Source organism: Lissotriton vulgaris, chromosome 5 (assembly GCF_964263255.1).
Source record: "Lissotriton vulgaris chromosome 5, aLisVul1.2, whole genome shotgun sequence".
Lineage (NCBI taxonomy): Eukaryota > Metazoa > Chordata > Amphibia > Caudata > Salamandridae > Lissotriton > Lissotriton vulgaris.
Window position 1 is genome coordinate 20857639 of NC_141693.1, and position 19094 is coordinate 20876732.

Sequence of the window (19094 nt, forward strand, 5' to 3'; positions counted from 1 at the left end):
CCTCGAAGTTGGAGTCATGCTCCGACGCTGGTTCCGATCGCTCGTCAGGATCCTCTTCCACTTCTTCGTCCTCGGCGCCCTCCTCGTCACCGGCCTCGAAGATGTCGACCGGCTCGGGCGCCGACGTTTGCGCCAACTGTCTTGCTGCGCGTCGAACTCGAAGCGTCTTCTTGGAGCGGAACTTCGAGCAGGCCATACAGCTGGCCTCGTCGTGGTCGGGGGATAAACATTTATTGCACACGGGGTGCACATCGATGTGGGGGTATTTTGAATTACAGACGGGGCATTGTTTGAACGGGCTTCGGTCCATCATTGTCGAAGTTTGGGCCTTTGGTGTCAAAGGTGGAAAACCGCTTCCGACATCCGGTTCGAAGAACTGGAGAAGAAACAGGCACCGAACGAGACAATACCGACGCTTCGAAGGCCTTTTGGCCTTAGGAAAGAGTGTATACAAAGTTTCCGAACTGGAGTTGAGAAAGTACATCCGAACCCAATGGCGGAAAAAAACAATCTGAGGATGGAGAGGATGCCCATGCGCACTGTAGTCCAGGGGAGGAGCCACCTATCTCGTGATACTTCGAAGACTCTTCCAGGACAACAATGTGCAATCATCCGGACCCAACACTAGGCATCGATCTATGCACAGATATGAATTCAGCAGCCCACATGCCTCGAACACTTGGTTCTCAATGACTTCTTTGAGGACCACAAGGATAGAGATGGGGTTCAGCCCCACATCGCTGGCCACATGAGGTCACAGTGGGGATACTGACCCCTTCATTGTCTGTTCAAGGAGGTTGAGGGGTCTTACCTGTCTTATACTGGTCCTTGAAAGTCGTGATGAACTCATGAGCGTTGGCGTCTCTGGCCACCTTCTCGACAGCATCCATGGGCTGCAGCCCTAACCCGTAACAGATGTTCTCCTGCAGAGAGCGGGCGAACAGCACCGGCTCCTGGCTCACCAGCGCCACCTGCAGAACAGACAAGGTAACACATGGACACACAGTGCTGACTCTCTAGCGCCACCTGCAGAACAGACAAGGTAACACATGGGCGCACAGTGCTAACTCTCTAGCGTCACCTGCTTAAGAGACAAGGTAACACATGTACACACAGGGCTAACTCTCTAGCGCCACCTGCAGAACAGACAAGGTAACACATGGGCGCACAGTGCTAACTCTCTAGCGTCACCTGCTTAAGAGACAAGGTAACACATGTACACACAGGGCTAACTCTCTAGCGCCACCTGCAGAAGAGACAAGGTGACACGTGTACACAGTGCTAACTCTCTAGCGCCACCTACAGAAGAGACAAGGTAACACATGGGCGCACAGTGCTAACTCTCTAGCGCCACCTGCTTAAGAGACAAGGTAACACATGTACACACAGGGCTAACTCTCTAGCGCCACCTGCAGAAGAGACAAGGTGACACGTGTACACAGTGCTAACTCTCTAGTGCCACCTACAGAAGAGACAAGGTAACACATGGGCGCACAGTGCTAACTCTCTAGCGTCACCTGCTTAAGAGACAAGGTAACACATGGACACACAGTGCTGACTCTCTAGCGCCACCTGCAGAACAGACAAGGTAACACATGGGCGCACAGTGCTAACTCTCTAGCGTCACCTGCTTAAGAGACAAGGTAACACATGTACACACAGGGCTAACTCTCTAGCGCCACCTGCAGAACAGACAAGGTAACACATGGGCGCACAGTGCTAACTCTCTAGCGTCACCTGCTTAAGAGACAAGGTAACACATGTACACACAGGGCTAACTCTCTAGCGCCACCTGCAGAAGAGACAAGGTGACACGTGTACACAGTGCTAACTCTCTAGCGCCACCTACAGAAGAGACAAGGTAACACATGGGCGCACAGTGCTAACTCTCTAGCGCCACCTGCTTAAGAGACAAGGTAACACATGTACACACAGGGCTAACTCTCTAGCGCCACCTGCAGAAGAGACAAGGTGACACGTGTACACAGTGCTAACTCTCTAGTGCCACCTACAGAAGAGACAAGGTAACACATGGGCGCACAGTGCTAACTCTCTAGCGTCACCTGCTTAAGAGACAAGGTAACACATGTACACACAGGGCTAACTCTCTAGCGCCACCTGCAGAAGAGACAAGGTAACACATAGGCACATAGTGCTAACTCTCTAGTGTCACCTGCAGCAGAGACAAGGTGACACATGGGCACAAAGTGCTAACTCTCTAGCGCTACCTGCAGAAGAGAAGCGAACACATGGACACACTATAATGGCGCACCATTGCCACCTGCAGAAGAGACAAGGACACAGTATAATGACTCAACAGTGCCACCTGCAGGAAGGGACTGAACACTCATGGGGATGCAAACCTAACTCTGCAAGATCCACTCCAATAAGGGACAGGGTGGCACATAGGCACATAAACCTGGCTCTATGCCACCTGCTACAGCATGGGTACTCACAAACTTTCTCTAGGGGGCCAAATTTACAGTTTGGTTTGTGTCCGAGGGCCGTATCGGTGGGGGCGGGGTCAGTGGGGGAGGGGCGGGGCTAGAGCAACAACATAAAACTGACCATGAGGTTGATCACAGGTCCCTGCAGCGGACGCCTTCGTCCACTGAGCTGTCCTGGCATACACACATCTCTCTCTCTCTTTCTCTCTCGGTCTCCCTCCCTCTCTCTAGCTCTCTCTCCCTCTCTCTCCCTCCCTCTCTCCTGTCTTACTCTGACTGTCTCACTCCCTCTCTCTCACTCTCTCCCTCTCACTCTCTCTCCCTCTCACTCCCTCTCCGTCCCCCTCCCCCTCCCTTTCCCTCTGTCACCCTCTGTCATCTCACCCTGCCTGTGTGCCAGCCGGGGCGCACACACACTCACAGCCGCACCCGAGCACTTAACAGGTCTTTAAAAGACCATTTGCATGTTAATGTGGCCTTTTTTATTTCACCTCTTCTTAGGCCCCTGCAGCTTTACTCTGGCCATTGCTAGGATCGCCCGCCGGCAGCTCCCACAGAGCAGCAGAGTCTCTCGCGCTGCTGCAGACACTTAAAAAAAAAAACATAAAACACAGGTATGATGTCTCGGGGGTCCGCGGGCCGCCAGGAAAGGCTTGCCGGGCCGCCCCAGGCCCGCACTATGAGTACCCCTGTGCTACAGTAAGGGGCAGAGTCAGACATGGGCACGTAATCCCTGCTCTATACCATCTTTAACAGTAAGAGGACAGGGGGAGACACAGGCACATAATTCCGGCTGTACACTACCTGCTACAATAAGGGGCAGGGTAACAGACGGGCTCGTAATCCCGGCTCTCTGGCACTTGCTACAGTAATGTAATGTAATGTAATGTAATGTAATGTATGTATACTTGTAAAGCGCACTGTTACCTCGTTACGTGGCGTCCTGGCGCTGTATACCGCTGGGGAACCCGTCCTGGCTTTCCCTGTGAGAGGGCACCCCCAAGGTGAAGCCAGGCATCCCCGGGACTGCTAGGGCTGTTGTGGAGATTACGCAAGCTATTGCCCAGAGTTGCAGAGTGGGACCCATGGTTAGCGTAGGCACCTAGGCGAGAATTATCGAGTCCGCGGACATTGACCCAAGACCCTGCCGCGTCGGGAATTGAACCCTGGTCCCGGACCGACTTCTGCTTCAGGGTCTGCCGCTTCTAGCCAGTGAGCCACACTTCTCCACGTAAGGGACAGGGTGACACACAGGCACATATCTGTGCTCTATATCACTTGCCACAGTATAGCACTGGTTGACACACGGGCACATAATACTGGCTTTGTACCACCTGTTGCAGTAAGGGACAGGGGGAGACACGGGCACATAATACCAGCTCTGTACTAACTGTTATAGGTTGCCACACAGATGCACACACTGGCTCTATATCACCTTCCACAGTGAGAGACCTGGTAATAAGGGTACATAATCCCAGCTCTATATCACCGGCTACAGTAAGGGACAGGGTGACATATGGAAATATAAAACTGGCTCTATTCCAGTGCTTAATTTGAGCCAGAGGTTTCCGGTGCTCTGCACTGCACTTAATGGTCAACACTGGCACTTATAACATTCTGTCAAATGCTGATAATCAAAGGTAAAGTGCCTGTGCCACTCCTTTTAACAATGAATTTGGTATACTCCTAAATGGCACATTTATTTTACCTGTAAGACCCTAGTATAGGACAGCAAGGTGTACTTAGGGCCCTTAAGTTCAGTGTCACTAATGGACTGCAGCATCAAGTGTGCCATCCTCTACAGTGACAACGTAAACATGACTGCAGCTCAGCCACCAGTAGCCTGGCTGAGCATGGCATAAATTCAACTTCGGCCTGTCAAAACAACCCCTCTTGACATGCTTAAACTTTTAAATATTTATAGGTCACTCCTGAGTAGGCCTTGTTGCATATAAAGGCAGGGTGTATGTGAGAAGTTGGCCTGATATATAATGTTCACTATTCTAGTGAGCACTTTGTATCAGTCCAAACAACCCTTATGGTGATTGGTTGTAAGTCAACCTTATAGACCAGCTATCCTAGTAGCGTGGATACGAGCAGTCTTCGGGCTAAACTCTAGAGGGCGTGTTAAGCCAGCTGTTATACCATCACATATACCCCTTGAACACCAAGTGAAAGGACACCACACAAGTGTTATGAAAATAAACAGTGTATTTATTAGAATCACAACAGCCCTGTACTCTTCATGAGGACAGGGTACTTAGCACACAACAAAACTCTTAAGAAAATACTTTAAGTTGCACAATTTACACAAATGCCCGAGGGGCACGAAAAACCATATACTATGAAAGTGGAATGCGAAATTACTAGCAGGTAAGTACTGTACTAATAGGCTTTGGAATCGCTAGGACTTGACTACTGAACCTTCAGATTACTAATAGGAGGCCTAGGGGACTCGGGTGCAGAGTGTGCACTCTCACGCGTGATGCGGGACAAAGTCTATGGGAGCTAGTAAAAGCAAAGTTAGTGTTCTCGGGCGAACCCGACCTGGTAGGAAGAAAACGACAGTGGATCCTGACCCTTGAATAGTAAGGCTATGCTGGGGCACCGAAATGCCGAAGTTACCTAGCCCAGGGGCTGCAGCTGCATATGGCTCAAATGACGTCGGGAATCCTCGTAGACAGACCAGGAGCCTGAAGAAAGAAGTTGCTGGCAGGCGACCAGTGAAGATAGTTCGAGTGATCCAAGCCTGGATCGAAGATAGATGACACCTGAAAGCAGAGCGGACCAAGTTCGTGACTACTAGCCAGTAGTCAGGTGGCACCAGGAGGGCACCGGATGGTAGTCACCTCGACTAGGTGAGTGGGCGACGCTGTGCTCTGCAGATCTCACGGACCAGGAGGCGTTGTCGGCGACCAGGATGGAGGTGCGAGCTGTCCCACGATGGATGATGCTGTCGACGTCGCTGGACCCAGGATTGGGCAACAAAGCCTTGGCAAATTCAAGCCCACGCGGTGGACTTAAAATGGCATCTGGAGTGGACCAGGAGGATCCGGGGTGCTCCTCTTTTGGTAGGGAGCAAGGGCCAATCTGGAGCAACCAGACCAGCAGCAGTGATGTCGTCGGGCGTCGTTAAGAAGGCCACAAGCCAGCGGGCTAGTAGCCAAACAACGCGGCGAGCAGCAACAAGCAGAAGGGCCCCACGCAGATCGTGGAGATGCTGGGAGGCTGAACTTCGGTGCTGGAGCTGCTCAGGGTCGGGGCTTCTCGGACCCCAAAGCACTCACCAGAGGATCCCTCGGCGGTCGTGCTGGAAAGAAGTCGTGCAGTCTTGATTCCAAAGATGATCTAGATGGCCATCCAGGGGTGGCATAATACATGCTTCAGCCCCTGGTAGGCCCTGGGTACACCTATGCCCTGAGTTACAGGGTCTGATAAGGTGGCCCAGTTCCAATTGGATAATGCACCTAAGGTACATGGAATCCATTTTAGAGAGAGAGCAGTAGGCCTGGGGTCCTGATTGGCAGGGCCCCAGGTCTACTAAGTCGGAAAACCAGCAAAACACCAGGCAAAAAGTTGGGGGCAACCATAGTCAGGTATCCACCTTCCTACACAACCCCCCCCCCCCCCCCCCCCCAAACGAAAGGAGATAAGGCTATCCTTGACCAGGTAAGCCTATATTGCCTGAGTGGCCATATGAGGTGGTACATGCACTGGCATGGTTACCCCCTGTGTCATGGTCCACTAAGCAACCCCTCACCCTAAGGGAATCTGAGGGTCTCCACCATAGGGAATCACTACCTGTGGTGTGCTTTGGCAAAGTAAAAGGCTGGTGTGGGAATGGAGTACTGAAGGGAGACTCCACTACTGTTGGGCTCAACTTCCTCCAATCACTATCCACCATATGTGCCTTTCTTTCCAGTACTGAGTTGCTATGAGCTCTCAGGGTCAACCTCTGGCTACCTAAAGCTGGAGGCTGAGTCCCTCTTTTTGGCTTACTGGAGGGACAGGTCAGGTTTGGGGTTTTTAGGCCCCAGGTTTGGCTGTGCCCAGCAGTGTCCAGCTGTGGGAGGTCCCTAACTACTTTTAAGGGGGATCCCTCAGGAGTGTGTTTTATTTTCACTTGGCTAGGACTACTAGCTTCAGTGATCCTAATCTGCTGATTGGGAAATTCTTTTGGACAGGGGGCCCTTTGGGGTCCACCGCTGACCTCCCTGACCTCTACAGCCCTGGGCTGATGGAGGCAGGGTTGAGAGGGGCAGGCTACCTGCTCCAGACTGGGTCCCACCTGGGAAGGGTCCACTGTCATCAGGGGCTCTGCCAGGCTAGGCCTGACTACCTCTGGGGCAGTTCCTTCACCAGGGGTAGAGTCAGTTCCCTGAGAAGGCTGGCTCTCACCTAGTGTCTGGGAGGGGGAAGACTTTTCTTCCTCCTCAATGCTCTCAGTTTGAGTGGAGTGATCCATTGTTTCAGGCTTCACAACACTATTATCTGTATGAGTTTGAGCTGTGGCCATCACAACTCCACCAACCTTTTCAGGAAGGGACTCAGTTTGGGCTGTGACCATCACAGCCTTGCCAACCTGTTCAGGAAAGGCATCTTTCTGGGATAGGGCTGTGACTGGCACAGCCCTCCTGACCTGTTCAGGGAGGACATCTTGGACTGGGGCTGTGGCTATCACTGCCCCACTAACCTTACCATGGAGGTTTACCATTTTAAAATGGGTTTCTTGCTCTACCTCAGCCCAGGCTGAGGTCTCTAAATCATTCCCCAGTAGGCAATCTACAGGCAAGTTTGGTGACACTGCTACTCTCTTGTGACCAGCGACACCTCCCCAGCTGAGATTTACCACTGCTATGGGATGATCTCTCTGCACTCCATCAATGTTCACTACCGGGTATGTGGCACCAGGCATAAGTTGCCTTGAGGGGACTAGGATCTCAGCCACCATGGTGATGCTAGCCCCTGTGTCTCTGTAGGCCTCAGCTTTTGAACCATTGATGAGGGGCTCCTGTCTGTACCTGCCCAAAGTGTTGGGACAGGTTGTGAAGTTGGCAAACCCCATGCCAGTCTCACAGACAAGAGTATCTAAGTCAGGGGACCTGGTTAGGCCAGCGTCCCCAGGCACTCCCAAAGAAAATGCACCCAGATTCTTGGGGGCACTCCCACCACCTGGGGATTACTACTAGTAGTAACAGGAGGCTGGGAAGCTTTATTTGGGGGTATGTTCTCCTTATTGTTGTTGGCCTTGGGACAACTGCTGTCAGTTTTGTAATGGCCTACCTGTTTGCAGGTATGACAATAAGGTTTCTTTTGGGTTTTGGAAGAAGTTTGGGACCCACCCTTTTCAGAGGAATGTTGGGGCCCTGTGGTTTGATCAGGAGATTTATTTCCACCCTTCTCTTGAGGCTTGGTTGATTCCTTCTTTTGGTCACCACCCTGGTTCTTAGGCCTGACCCTGGTTCTGACCCATTTGTCTGCCCTCTTACCCAATTCTTGTGGAGAGGTCAGATCAGAGTCTACCAGGTGTTGGTGTAATAACTGGTTCTGACAATTACTTAAGATTTGCTCTCTCATAATTAGATTATACAATCCTTTAAAATCAGTAACCTTACTTCCCAGTAGCCAGCCTTCAAAAGCCTTAGTGGCACAATCAACAAAGTCAGTCCAATCCTGAGACTGAGTTTTCTGGGTATCTCTGAACATCAACCTGTACTGTTCAGTGGTTAAACCAAACCCATCAACCAGTGTATTCTTCAGGACTTGGTAATTGTTAGCATCCTCAGCTCTAGTAGTGAGGAGCTTATCGCTACCTTTGCCTTCAAAGGAGAGCCACAAGATAGCTGCCCACTGACTCTGGGGGACACACTGTACAGTGCAGGCCCTCTCCAAAGCAGTTATCCACTTGTGGATATCATCCCCTTGTTTAAAGGGGGGCACTATCTTACTCAGGTGCCTAGTATCTAAACTCCTGTTTTCCCTTGGGGGAATGCTGCCACCAGTGGGATTTGTCCCACTCAATTCTTGCTCTCTAGCAAAGGCAAGTCTCTCTTTGGCTAGGGCAAGTTCTTCCCTTTCAATCCTCAGATTGACTTCCCTTTCTTTGGCTTCATATACTCTCCTCTGAGGGGATGTCATCCTCCTCTGAGCAGAGGCCTGAGAGCCATTGGTTCGAATGGATCTGTTAGAGCCTCTTGATAGAGACCTAACTCGTCCATTCCCAATGTTAAGCTGGCCTGAGAGGGGCCCCAGGGGTCTCCTGGTACCATTCTCATGCCTGCTAAGTTGTCCCTAGTTAGCTGGCTAACTACTTCTGGACCTTTGTCTGCCTCATCATCAGATGGCTCCAGATCCTCATCCTCCTCGTCACCTTCTGCAGAGAGATGGATAAGGTCTGGGTCACCCCTGGTTCCCTCTAGGGGAGGCATGTTCCCATCTGGATGAGAAGGGTCTGTGTTAGCATTCTTAGCATCATACGTCTTTAAGAGACCAATCAGAAATGGGATTGTGGGGTTAGACCCCTGTCTTAGCTTCCTGGAGGTACATACTTGTCTCATCTCCTGGAAGCTAAGAGCAGCATATCTGGAAGTGACCTGTGGAAGGTCGACTGACACAAGGGGAGACTCAGTGTTTCCTCCTTTGTCTGACATGCTGATTCTAGTGTGGTGTAAGTGATGCACCTACCTACACTATATGTTTGCCTACTGATCCCTTGCTAAGAGTTGTAGCCAAGGTGTGCTAAGCCTTGAGGAGCTACAACAGCTGGTTCAGTAGAACTCAGAGTATTCTAAGTTATATGTACCTGTAGTACTTATGTGATCTTTCACAAGATATTCTTAGGATACGTGTGGTAAAACAACAGCAAGCTCAAATCCCAACCGCTGCTCACCAATGTGAGAAGTTGGCCTGATATATAATGTTCACTATTCTAGTGAGCACTTTGTATCAGTCCAAACAACCCTTATGGTGATTGGTTGTAAGTCAACCTTATAGACCAGCTATCCTAGTAGCGTGGATACGAGCAGTCTTCGGGCTAAACTCTAGAGGGCGTGTTAAGCCAGCTGTTATACCATCACATATACCCCTTGAACACCAAGTGAAAGGACACCACACAAGTGTTATGAAAATAAACAGTGTATTTATTAGAATCACAACAGCCCTGTACTCTTTATGAGGACAGGGTACTTAGCACACAACAAAACTCTTAAGAAAATACTTTAAGTTGCACAATTTACACAAATGCCCGAGGGGCACGAAAAACCATATACTCAGACAGTGGAATGCGAAATTACTAGCAGGTAAGTACTGTACTAATAGGCTTTGGAATCGCTAGGACTTGACTACTGAACCTTCAGATTACTAATAGGAGGCCTAGGGGACTCGGGTGCAGAGTGTGCACTCTCACGCGGGATGCGGGACAAAGTCTATGGGAGCTAGTAAAAGCAAAGTTAGTGTTCTCGGGCGAACTCGACCTGGTAGGAAGAAAACGACAGTGGATCCTGACCCTTGGATAGTGAGGCTATGCTGGGGCACCGAAATGCCGAAGTTACCTAGCCCAGGGGCTGCAGCTGCATATGTCTCAAAAGACGTCGGGAATCCTCGTAGACGGACCAGGAGCCTGAAGAAAGAAGTTGCTGGCAGGCGACCAGTGAAGATGGTTCGAGTGATCCAAGCCTGGATCGAAGATAGATGACACCTGAAAGCAGAGGGGACCAAGTTCGTGACTACTAGCCAGTAGTCAGGGGGCACCAGGAGGGCACCGGATGGTAGTCACCTCGACGCTGTGCTCTGCAGATCTCACGGACCAGGAGGCGTTGTCGGCGACCAGGATGGAGGTGCGAGCTGTCCCACGATGGATGATGCTGTTGACGTCGCTGGACCCAGGATTGGGCAACAAAGCCTTGGCAAATTCAAGCCCACGCGGTGGACTTAAAATGGCGTCTGGAGTGGACCAGGAGGGTCTGGGGTGCTCCTCTTTTGGTAGGGAGCAAGGGCCAGTCTGGAGCAACCAGACCAGCAGCAGTGATGTCGTCGGGCGTCGTTAAGAAGGCCACAAGCCAGCGGGCTAGTAGCCAAACAACGCGGTGAGCAGCAACAAGCAGAAGGGCCCCACGCAGATCGTGGAGATGCTGGGAGGCTGAACTTCGGTGCTGGAGCTGCTCAGGGTCGGGGCTTCTCGGACCCCAAAGCACTCACCAGAGGATCCCTCGGCGGTCGTGCTGGAAAGAAGTCGTGCAGTCTTGATTCCAAAGATGATCTAGATGGCCATCCAGGGGTGGCATAATACATGCTTCAGCCCCTGGTAGGCCCTGGGTACACCTATGCCCTGAGTTACGGGGTCTGATAAGGTGGCCCAGTTCCAATTGGATAATGCACCTAAGGTACATGGAATCCATTTTAGAGAGAGAGCAGTAGGCCTGGGGTCCTGATTGGCAGGGCCCCAGGTCAACTAACTCGGAAAACCAGCATAACACCAGGCAAAAAGTTGGGGGCAACCATAGTCGGGTATTCACCTTCCTACAGTGTATAGTACATAAATGCAGAACATGTAAAGGATTAATGTTAAACATGCCATTACAGTCAAAATGCCATCATAACTATTTTCTCTGTAGAAGGTTTGACTGAACCATAGGAAAGCATTGGCATGCACATGTGTGCTAAATGTTACAGCAAGGAAACTGTTAAAACGTTACCTTTGTACTACCTGAAGCCCCTGGAAGCCTGATCTGTATTTTGCTCTCCCACTGCCAGTAATTAGTACTTAAATAGGTGTAAATGAGGTGTGCGCTTACACCCAGGAGCAAACCAATAGGCTGACCTGAATGGGTAGAGATAACCCACTGAACCTGACAGAAATGCAAGTGGCACCTGGAGGATCCTATTGACATGAAAGTGTCATGTCCTACTTGAATGTTACATCCTGCTGGACAGGTCTCGGGCGCACTTCAAAGAGGCCTCCCTTGTCACAGGAGAATGTTAGCCGGCACTTGGCCAAGACCCTTTTGTTGTCTTCCCAACCAGAGGCCCCAATCTCAGTGGGACTCTCTTGGACATGGCAGTGTCACAGCCTGTTCGACAGGTCTGAATTCCAAAACAATATGTGTGTGTTTCAACTGTCTGTTGCTGAAAGCTCAGATTAATCATACCAGACAGGTGTCTCTGAGGATGTTATGGGTACAGGGGCTGCAACAATCTGGATGTTGGTGTCAGATGTGAGAGGACATTGGGATTATCATGATTCTCTTCCTAAACAAACACTCCCGGCACTCAGAGCCAAAGTTTAGTGGGGTCAAAGACTTATTCCATCTTGAAATTTCCCGAACTGAGTGAGGGTAGCCCCAGGAATTTTCACCCCATTAGTAAGAGCCTCCCCAAGGGTCATTTCGCCCACTAGCTCATGACGGACTTTTCAACTTTATTACTGTTTTAGTACTGCATAAACACTATAACATATTGCCTCTCAGTTAAGCCCGTTTCATCTAAACCATAGCTGAGGGGTGGTTGATTTCATATTTATTTAGTCACATTAGTGGTTCACCTTGATAAGGATTGTGGTTATTACTTGAGGTAGGTACTTACCCCCCTCAACTAATTACCCAGTTTCTTACACACCTGCTCAGAGAAGATGGAAATTATCAATGGTATGGTCCCTAAGTCTGAACTTCATTGCCCTTTCCTTGAACTTTAACTCCTAATGTCTGGATTCAGAGTCGGAGAGGATGGGTGGCAGGAATCATTATTTGTTCATTCTGGCTCTGTATTTCCCTTCCTTTGTGTCCATAAACTTGAACCCACAGACTGTGAATGGAAGCTCCAGTTCCAGTGCTGGTCCAATCTTTGGAAGTGGCAGTCTTACCATTCCTCTGCAACGCTTCGCTCGCTACAATCATAGAAATATAGAAACATACCAGCGTGCCGCAGTGAAAGGTCCCCACCTCACCATCCTACCTTACTGTGCAGGTAACGGCGATCGTAGTCCTGAAGCGGCCTCCCGTCTATCAGTATCCGGCCCGCTTGTGGTTCGTAGAATGCCTCCAGCAGAGCCACACATGAAGACTTCCCGGCCGACGAGGGTCCAACCAGGGCTGTGACCTCCCCAGGCTTCAGCTCAAATGATACACCCTGGGTTACCAAAAGTGGCAGATGTTGAGTGGGCGACCAAACCAGCTTGGACACTTACAGACATTTCAGTTTAGCACATTCAGGACTGTTTCTGCTGCAGGGTTAAATATCACTGCTGTACTGATAAGAAAACATGGTGTATATATGATCTATTGTGCATATTTCTTATGTTACAGGGGTATTTATCTCATTCATACCTTGCCCTGGAGAGCAGCGGAGCACTTTACATTAGTCTCAGATATAAATGCCAAGATACACCAGCTACATGTGCATGTGTAGTTGAGTTATTAGTAATTAGAAAGAATGTCTTATTTAGACATGGCTTGGTTAGCGTGATTAGGCCCCAGTTGCATATACTTACAGCTGTTCACCTTTGCATAATGATAGAGCACATTTATTTTATGTGAGCAAGCCTCCTTTCTCTCTCTCTTTCTATGGTTGTGTGTTTTTCCATTTCAGTAAAATCATCAGAAAATGAAGGCTCAACAATGAGGTCTGTGATGTAATATTTGTGCTCTGTCACTGATGTTATGTCCAGGATGTTAATTTATTCTGTATCATTTCATGGTTCCCTTCCAATGGTTTTGTCTAAGCCATTCATAAGCTGAACAGACATTAAAAGGATGATTAGTTTCCTTAATGAGTTCTGCATAACCTAACCAATGAGATGCAATAGGAAGTAGGCGTCTCTGGTAGTATCCCATTTATTGAAACACTTACTGGTCTGCAAGTCTGCAACATTGCTAGTTCAACCCTGTCACACCTTACCAAACAATGACTTGCTTGTGGCCTCTGTACACTAAAGTGTTTTACAAATGGATTCATTTTGAAGATCAGCCAGCCTTTGAGCTATTTGGAAGCAGACTCTAAGTCAGTCTGTTTATTTGCCTTACACTTAGAACTTTCTTTGCCTTTTATCTGAGCTGACTCTGTGCTAGTCTGTCAATTGATTAGTTCTTGCTCTGATTTTTGTTCAGAGTCTGACCATGTTAGTCCTCTTGCAGAATATGATTGCCTATTTTGATTGGATTAACTGATTAATTTACTAATTCCTTTTTGCTTTCTGTAATGATCATAATTTTGTATAAAGCCATGAAATTGTAACTATATGTGGGTCTGACTTGCGTACTTCAGGGTAGTGTAACCATGTGGAATTAACCAAGAATCCTGCAAGACTACGCTTATCAACACAAGAGTAATCCTGGGAGGATGTGGTCTGTCTTGAGAACTTGAGAGAGGGCGGTGCTTCTAATAGTGGGTAGAGAGTCCCCAGAGAGAGCTGTGATGAAGGACGAGTTAAGACATCATCATCATCTTCATAAGAAGTGGCTTTGAGGGAGATGACTATGTCGGTGAGATCTGCAAGAGACGGGCTTTGTAGGATGAACATTGCGGGATTCCGTGCGAAGGGTAGGGCATGAGAGATAAAGCAGCTTCGAGTCGTTGATGTACTGTATTTTTTTTCAGTGAAGAAGAGGTTGATGGTTGCACATCTCTGTGCAGTGAGGAATAGGTGGGTCTGGCAGGGGGTTGATGCAGTGATTGATTGTCTTGGACGGTGCTCTGCTTCTGTTGGTGGCTTCATTGATGGTGTTTGTTCAGTACTTTGCTTTGACTGATGTGATGAGCTGGCTGTGTGTCGAGTGAGGGACGTCTGATTCGAGAGATCCTATGGAGGTCTGTTATTCTTCCATTTTCTCTCCTCTCTCAAGAGGGTCTGGTTATTGTCAGCGAGGTCTTTAGAGTACCGGGCGCCGAAGGAAGTCGTTGATGGATCTGATGGTCTGGGCCTCTTTTTTGTGTTAACCTTGGTTTGTTAGTAGGACATTGAGGAGGGGGACAGGGAAGACAAAGTGGCGGCTCTGCCCTTGCACTTCTCACCGAAGGGCGGGGACAGTCCCTCCTCCACAGGAACCTACAGGTTCCCTGAGTGGGCCCATTAATGAAATCAGAAGGAGTCACAGGTGCCATTCCTGGCTCTCAATCAAACAATTAATCACGATTATTAAAGCACGGCAAATCACCCATGAGGGTCTCAAGGCGCTAGAGTTGCTGACTGCTTCGTGGTCAACTGTTCATTCAGTCGTAATGAGAGAAAAACAAGGAGAAAGCTGTTAAAAACGCTGGAAAAGCAAAGAGAAGGTACTTATATAACGGGGGAAAGCAGCAAGGAGGAAGCAGAGAAAACGAGGGATAAGCAATGCTTTTCGTGTGCCTTCTCTTTACCAATGTTTTCACTGCTTTCTCCTGCTGTTTCAGCTATTTTTTAAGAGCCTTCTCATTACTTTTCTCTTGTTTTCACTGCTTTCTCCTTGTTTTTCGCCATAGCGAGTGCATTCTTCTTGCTTTTCTCTCGTTTTCACTGTTTTCTTCTTGTCTTTTCCCTCACTTCCCCCACCTTCTTTTTCCCACCTAGCCCTTCCTACCACCTCCCAGAACTCTGTCCTTCTTCCAGAGCCTACCCAATGGAGGTGCAGCGCGACCAAACTGAGCAGGCTCCGAGCCCAGCTCTCCCCGTGCAGCTGCATCGCTCTTCTTGCTTTTTCCACCATATTTGGAGTGTCTTCTCCTTGCTTTTCCTCATTCTTTAGTGTTCTATTTGCTTTTCCATCATTCTTTAGTGCTTTCTCCTTGCTTTTCCCTCATGTTTCACTACGTTCTCCTGCCTTTTCCCCTGTTTTTTTTAGGGCCTTCAACTTGCTTTTCCCTGTTTTCCCTGCTTTCTCGTTGTTTTCCCCTCATTGCAAATGAATGAACAGATCACCATGAAGCAGTTAGCAACTCCAGTGCCTTGATACCCTATCCTGATTGCTTCTTAGCGCTATTTTCCCATTTCATCTTTGAAGGTTAATTTCGGGACTTTTACTTATTGCTTACTTTTACGTTTTGGTCTTGTTTTATTTATAAAATTGAGTTCCATTTTTCTAACCTGGTGTGGAGTTTTTATGGTGTTTTCACTGTGTTACTGTTTGAAGTGTTGCACACATACTTGACACATTGTCTCTTTAGTTTAGCCTGACTGCTCTGTGCCAAGCTACCAGAAGGAGAGCACGGGTTAATTTAGGGTGACTTACCCTGGCTAGAACTGTGGTTCCTGCTTGGACAGGGCGCATACCTCTGCCAACAAGAAGCCCGGTTTCTAACAGTTGTCAAGGAGAGAATCAATGTCATATGTCAGTTGGGGGTGAAGGGGCATAGGGCCTGGTTTGGGGTTTGCACAACACATTTATAAGGTTCTGGCAATAAACGTTGGGTGTCTGGTTTGTTGTTTGAGTGGAGGCGTAGGGTATGGACTGATGGTGTGTGATGTTTAGTCCTGTCAAAGGGGGGGGGGTTCAATCAGTCAATCAATCAAGCATTTGTAGAGCGCACTACTCACTCGTGAGGGTCTCAAGGCGCTGAGGGGTGGCAGCTACTGGTCGAACAGCCAGGTCTTGAGAAGTCTCCTGAAGGTCAGCAGGTCCTGGGTCTGATGCAGGTGGGCGGGGAGGGTGTTCCAGGTCTTTGCAGGGATGTGGGAGAAGGATCTTACTCCTGTGGTCGTTCGGCGAATGCGTGGGACGGTGGCCAGGGCGAGGTCAGTGGAGCTAAGCTGGCGGTTCGGGGTGTAGAAGGACAGTCGTTAGTTGAGGTATGCTGGTCCAACGTTGTGGAGTGCTTTGTGTGCGTGGGTTAGGAGCTTGAAGGTGATCCTCTTGTTGACAAGGAGCCAGTGCAGATCTCTAAGGTGGGCGGTGATGTGGCTGCGGCGAGGGAGTCCGAGGATGAGGCGTGCGGAGGCGTTTGTATGCGTTGGAGTCTCTTCTGGAGTGTAGCCGTGGTTCCTGCGTTGAGGGCGTTGCCGTAGTCCAGCCTGCTGCTGACGAGTGCTTGGGTGACCGTCCTTCTGGTTTCGGAGGGTATCCATCTGTAGATCTTATGGAGCATGTGAGGGTGGTGAAGCAGGAGGAGGAAACAGTGTTGACTTACTGGGTCATAGAGAGCGTTGAGTCCAGGATGAACCCCAGATTGAGTGCATGATTAGTGGATGTCAGCGTGGTCGGCCAACAGGAGTCGTCCAATACGGAGGGGGTGGAGCCGAGGATGAGGACCTCCGTCTTGTCTGATTTCAGTTTCAAGTGGGTGGTCTTCAATCTGCGACGTCCTTCATTCCCTCGTGGAGGTTGGATTTGGCTGTGTTTGGGTCCTTGGTGAGGGAGAGGATCAGCTGGATTTGAAAGTAGGAGAGACATAAAGTGGATGAAAGAATGAGGTCCAGGTTTAGCCGACATTGCGAATGAGCGCAGACATCTGGGGGTGAGCTTGGTTCGGGGGGGGGCGGCTGGTTCAGGAGGGATCCTCTCACTGTTTTGGTGTTCAGAGAATCCAGGAGGTTGAAGTCACCAAGGTAGAAATTAACATTTTTGGAGATGTAGGTGAAGGGCATAAGGTTGGATTTATCATTCATGAGTCTCTGCTGTAGGCCGGGGGTGGTAGATGTAGTGCACTGCACAGGCCTCACGCTCCAAGGTGGGCAGCTCCCCATTTATGGTGATAAATGATCTGACTACGGGACTGTGTTGAATGAAGACACTTGAGGTGACTGGCGGATCCAGCCTTATGAAGGACAGAAGCATGAAGAGAAAGAATGGAGCCATGAAGTTGTGATTACACTCCCAGCCCAGGTGCAGTTAGCCACTGACGTTGGAGTCCATCTCTTACCTTGAGTACCGGTGTGCCCGGCTGGCTGGGGTAGGAGAAGGTCACGTTGTCGAAGGTCACATGACCCCGGATGGTCTGTGGAGCATGAGTGCCTGGCGATGGCATCTGCGGCGTGCGGTCCATGTACTCGAAGATCTTCTCAGAGGCTCCAACGGCTCCTTTCACGTCAGGATACATCCTGAGCAGCACCTGCCCCATTATGGGCGAGAGGAGGCAAAAGAGAAAGGTAGTCAGTCACCAGATGTATTGTACTCAACACCAGTGCTGCAATGAGATACATGCTTACTGCCCAGGATTGTGGCCTAGCTACCTGTGAGAGGCCCTGGACCTGGGAGATCTGCTGTACTCGTACAGATAGGGAGGCAAGCAGTGTCTATCTGCACACCTACCCACATGTATCAAAGCCTACATCTACCCAAGTGTACCACAGGACTGCTGTGGTTGTGTCTATCTCAGGACTGCTGTAGTTGTAGCGATCTCTGAGCTGCAGAGGAGCACTGTGGTTGTGTCTATCTCAGGAGCGCTGTGGTGTCATCTATCTCTGAGCAGCACAGGAGCACTGTGGTTATGTCTGTCTTAGGAGTGCTGTGGTGCCATCTATCTCTGGTTAGCACAGAAGCACTGTGGGTGTGTCTATCTCAGGAGCGCTGTGGTGTCATCTATCTCAGACACAACCACAGTGCTCCTGTGCTGCTCAGAGATAGATGACACCACAGCGCTCCTGAGATAGACACAACCACAGTGCTCCTGTGCTGCTCAGTCTTAGGAGTGCTGTGGTGCCATCTATCTCTTCAGCAGCACAGAAGCACTGTGGCTCTACCTCTCTCTATCAGCTGCTCAGAAGCACTGCTGTGCCATCTATCTCAGACGAGCACAGGAGCTCTGGGACCCTCTGTATCTCTCAGCTGCTCAAGAGCGCTGTGGTGTCATCTATCTCTGAGCAGCACAGGAGCACTGTGGTTGTGTCTATCTCAGGAGTGCTGTGGTGCCATCTATCTCTTCAGCAGCACAGAAGCACTGTGGCTCTACCTCTCTCTATCAGCTGCTCAGAAGCACTGCTGTGCCATCTATCTCAGACCAGCACAGGAGCTCTGGGACCCTCTGTATCTCTCAGCTGCTCAAGAGGGCTGTGGTATATCTATCACTTTGTGGCACAGGAGTGCTCTTCTGACTTCTACCTCTGAGCGATACAGGAGTACTGTTGTCTCTTCAATGTCTAAGCAGCATAGGAGTGCTGTGGTCTATTCTATCTCTGAGTGGCACAGGCACACTGGTGCCCTATTATCTCTCAGCAGCTCAGGGGTGCTGTGGTACCATCTATCTCTGAGTGGCACAGGAGCACTCTGACCCTGTGTATCTCTCAGCTGCTCAGATGTGTTGTGGTACCATGTGTCTCTGAGATATAAAGGAGCGCTCTGGTGTCATCTACCTCTGAGCAAGACAGGCGTACTGTAGCCCCTTCGATCTCTGAGCAGCATAGGAGTGCTGTTGTGCTATCTCTGAGTGGCACAGGAGCACTGTCGCCCTGTTATCTCTCCGCTTCTCAGACTACATCCGCACCCTCCTCGACCAAGGCCACACCGCAGCCCTGATTCAACTCGACCTATCAGAAGATTTTGACACCGTCTCCCACCGTACAATCGTAGGCAACTACATGATGCCGGCATACAAGGATCCGCTGGATCCAGTCATTCCTCACAGGTAGAAGCCAAAGGATCAGACTGCCACCCTTCCCCTCTGATCAAAAGGAAATCACCCGCGGAGTCCCACAGGGATCATCTCTCAGCCCGACCCTCTTCAACATCTACATAGTCACCCTCGCCA

General features: G+C 49.8%; 1 protein-coding gene across 3 annotated transcripts in view; it reads right to left on the reverse strand.

The window, feature by feature from the left end:
- Nucleotides 1–19094, reverse strand: part of TAP1 (transporter 1, ATP binding cassette subfamily B member) — a 114250-nt gene that overhangs the window by 28968 nt on the left and 66188 nt on the right. For all 3 annotated transcript variants that reach the window (XR_015295836.1, XM_086920690.1, XM_086920691.1), the window contains exons 8-10: nt 17271–17459; nt 12396–12569; nt 812–971 (exon numbers count right to left, since the gene is read on the reverse strand). Coding sequence is in view for 2 of the 3 variants with exons in the window: in XM_086920690.1 (XP_086776816.1) it covers nt 812–971; nt 12396–12569; nt 17271–17459 (523 nt within the window). In the remaining variant the exon portion in view is untranslated. The remainder of the gene's footprint in view (nt 1–811; nt 972–12395; nt 12570–17270; nt 17460–19094) is intronic.